The sequence below is a fragment of the Erpetoichthys calabaricus genome, chromosome 12, assembly GCF_900747795.2.
Source record: "Erpetoichthys calabaricus chromosome 12, fErpCal1.3, whole genome shotgun sequence".
Classification (NCBI taxonomy): Eukaryota; Metazoa; Chordata; class Cladistia; order Polypteriformes; family Polypteridae; genus Erpetoichthys; species Erpetoichthys calabaricus.
The window spans coordinates 4,511,988-4,514,958 of NC_041405.2; the positions used below are offsets into that span (position 1 = coordinate 4,511,988).

A 2,971-nucleotide genomic window follows, 5' to 3' on the forward strand; every position below is an offset into this window, starting at 1 on the left:
AGCACAGCCAGTGTATTTTAATTACTTGAAATAAATAAAAATTCTCTCTTCGATAACCCTGCCGCTATGGCTGAAGTGCTGTTTCTAATTCAGTCGTTCGCTTGTATTTAAAGCGCCTTTCTCTGTTTGGTTATGTTAATATCTGAAAAACAAAATCTATGCGCCGATTCCGTTAATAAAATATAAAATAAAAATAAACTACACAGGGTATGACAGGCGATAGTTGCAGTAAAGTTATTATCCAAATCTTCTCTCCTTCCACCCCCACAAACTCCCCCAATCGGACGGAAGGCAGTCGGTTTCGGTCGGAGTTTCTGCCGGCCACCCTTTGAAATGTAATTGCTTTACAAACGAAAAGGGGGGGGGGGGTCTGGATTGAAGGGTTTAGGAAATCTGGCTCATTCCAGTTCGATTGCTTGATGGGGGGGGGGGGGGGGGGGGGAGGCTGAGGTGAGGCTTGTGCCCCCATTGTTCAGGTAAACAATGCGTCTCACCTGCAGCTGCCTAAATTCTGATTACAGGGGTGGAGTTATCGGTTCGGCAGTGCACTTCGGATTGGCTGGTAGAAGCAGTGGGCGGGACTCTCAGACCGCTATATATACAGCAGCCCGCCCAGTTAGTTTCAGGGTGTCACGGCCAGCTTTTGTGGTTTTTTTTTTTTTAAAAAGCCATTCGGAGGTGCAGTCATCGCCGCAGAAGCCCCCCAAGAGGACTCACTCGCTTTCCCGGATTTTATCTAAAGGCTCCTCTCTGCAGGTGAATATTTGTTTTGTGTTTATGGTCTGGGTTTTCCCCCCACAACCGCTGTTATTTTTGGGTTACGTGTGCTTCACTGATCGCCTACCTGTGGACCCAAAGGTGTCCGACTCCTCGCATGATTTTTTTTTTTTAACTTCATTTATTTAATGTCCTATATGTGTTTTGGCGCCCAGGGCTGTCCCCGGCGCAACTTTCTGGTTGATCTCTCTGAAAAATTTGAAGCTGTGGATTAACCATTAACGTGGCTCAGCGTAAATCAATAACGGCCTTTGACCACTCTGGGAGTACTAGGTGGTCGGGGGAAGTTTCTTTTCTTTTTTTTTTTTTTTCTTTTTTTTTTTTTTTTTTAAAAAAGCGCCCTCCCATTGAGCTAACTGTCGCCGCAGGAGTGCTCGGTGCACTTGTTCCTCTGAAGTGATGCTTTTGGTGGCCTCGGGCTGTGCTTATTGTCTTGTCTCCGTGATCCTTTTAAACGCCTTAAATGCGAGGGTGGGTGGTTGCTTACTGCTTTAATTGAAAGGAGATAGTCCTTACCCGGTTTTTTTTTTTTAAAAAAAGGCGGGGCAGCACCCCACTGAAGTGTTTCTTGTTATACGAAAGTACAATTTAAGCCCCCCGAATAACCATTTTCGTCTCTTTCCCTCCCTTTAGAGTCCCAGAAGATGCCTTCGACTGGAATTCAGTTAATGGGGATGTCTCTGTCCATAGTGGGCTGGATCGCGGCCATCATCTCCTGCGCCCTCCCAATGTGGCGGGTCACCGCGTTCATCGGCAGTAACATCGTTACAGCGCAGACCATCTGGGAGGGCTTGTGGATGAACTGCATCGTCCAGAGCACCGGGCAGATGCAATGCAAGGTCTACGACTCCATGCTGGCCCTGAGTCAGGATCTGCAGGCAGCTCGGGCGCTCACGGTCATCTCTGTCCTGGTCGCCATCCTCGCCATCTTCGCAGGCATCGTGGGGGGCAAGTGCACCAACTGTGTGGAGGACGAAACCGTCAAGGCGCGCGTCAGCCTGGTGTCGGGGTTGATCTTCATCATTGCTGGTATCCTCTTCCTCATTCCAGTCTGCTGGTCGGCCAACACCATCATTCGTGACTTTTACAACCCACTGGTGACTGAAGCACAGAAACGCGAGCTGGGGGCGGCACTGTACATCGGCTGGGCAGCTGCGGCTCTACTAATACTTGGTGGGGGTCTGCTCTGCTGTTCCTGCCCTGCCAAACGGGAGCAGTACTCCGCCCGGTACACCGCAGCAGCTTCCCATCCCCGTTCGGAATACCCGAACAAGAACTACGTCTGAGGTCTGAAACGTGGGACTGAGGCGTCGTTTTAACTGCAGGGCGCGAAGGCGCTGCGCTGCTGGACTCTTTTTTTTTTTTAAAAATCTTCTTTGCTCAGAATTTGGGATTGTATTTTTATACTGTTAATAAAATTGTTGTTTTCTGATATTTAAGTGTAACGGTGGTTTATTTTTAATTGTCGATACAACTCTCGGAGTAGAGTTTGTATTAAAATTTGCTTACCTGATCAGCCGGGTTTTTTACACGGGGGTGCAGTACGGCGGTGGTCGCTTCTTGTAAATTACAAGCGAAACGGCCAAAATGCTTTTAAGTACTGGGGTTTTAATGTTAAATTATGGTTTGGGTGTTTAACCGATGCGACAGATTTGGTAGGCCTCTTAAATTCAGAACTCTGAGGGCAGCAAAGGCTTTTTGCGGGTCCGCTCTGGAGGCGCATGTGGGACTTCATATTACTGGGTAATGGCTGGCACGCTGTTAAAGCATGAGGGTAAATCTTTAAAGCGGCGGGCAACTAACCTTTTAGCCGGAGTAGTGGTTAAATTATAACTGCGTCGAAGTAACTTCTAAGCCACTAGAGGCCGCTGTGGCTTCGTGTTTTCGTGCCACCTTTTACGATTGGCAGTTAATTTTAACACTCCGTGATTGGCCGTTGGGCAGCCAATAAACGGCTAGAAGCGCAGAGCCGCCGGAGCTATCGGCACCAATACAGTCGGTTCTGTCAAAGCGAACTTGTCATCTCAAACATACGTGCTGTATACAGACGAAATTGCGAAGCTCGGGGTCCAGTGTAAGAACATGAAGTGCAAGTTAAAATTAGAATTAAACACAAGACTCGGTTCTGCAGATTAGTTAGAGTCGTTTTGACGGAGTTTTTAATTGCGTGTCGCATACTTTAATTACTGGTTCA

At 47.8% G+C, this 2,971-nt stretch overlaps 1 protein-coding gene across 1 annotated transcript; it reads left to right on the plus strand.

The window, feature by feature from the left end:
* The first annotated feature begins 609 nt into the window (after positions 1 to 609).
* On the plus strand, positions 610 to 2,211 carry cldni (claudin i). Its single transcript, XM_028814927.2, has 2 exons — positions 610 to 756; positions 1,411 to 2,211. Exon 2 carries the CDS (start codon positions 1,422 to 1,424, stop codon positions 2,061 to 2,063), a length of 642 nt encoding a protein of 213 aa, XP_028670760.1. The 5' UTR covers positions 610 to 756; positions 1,411 to 1,421; the 3' UTR covers positions 2,064 to 2,211.
* Positions 2,212 to 2,971: the final 760 nt, after the last annotated feature.

Excerpts from the sequence above, each read along its gene's own strand:
- cldni (XM_028814927.2), top strand. The coding sequence starts at position 1,422 with ATGCCTTCGACTGGAATTCAGTTAATGGGGATGTCTCTGTCCATAGTG.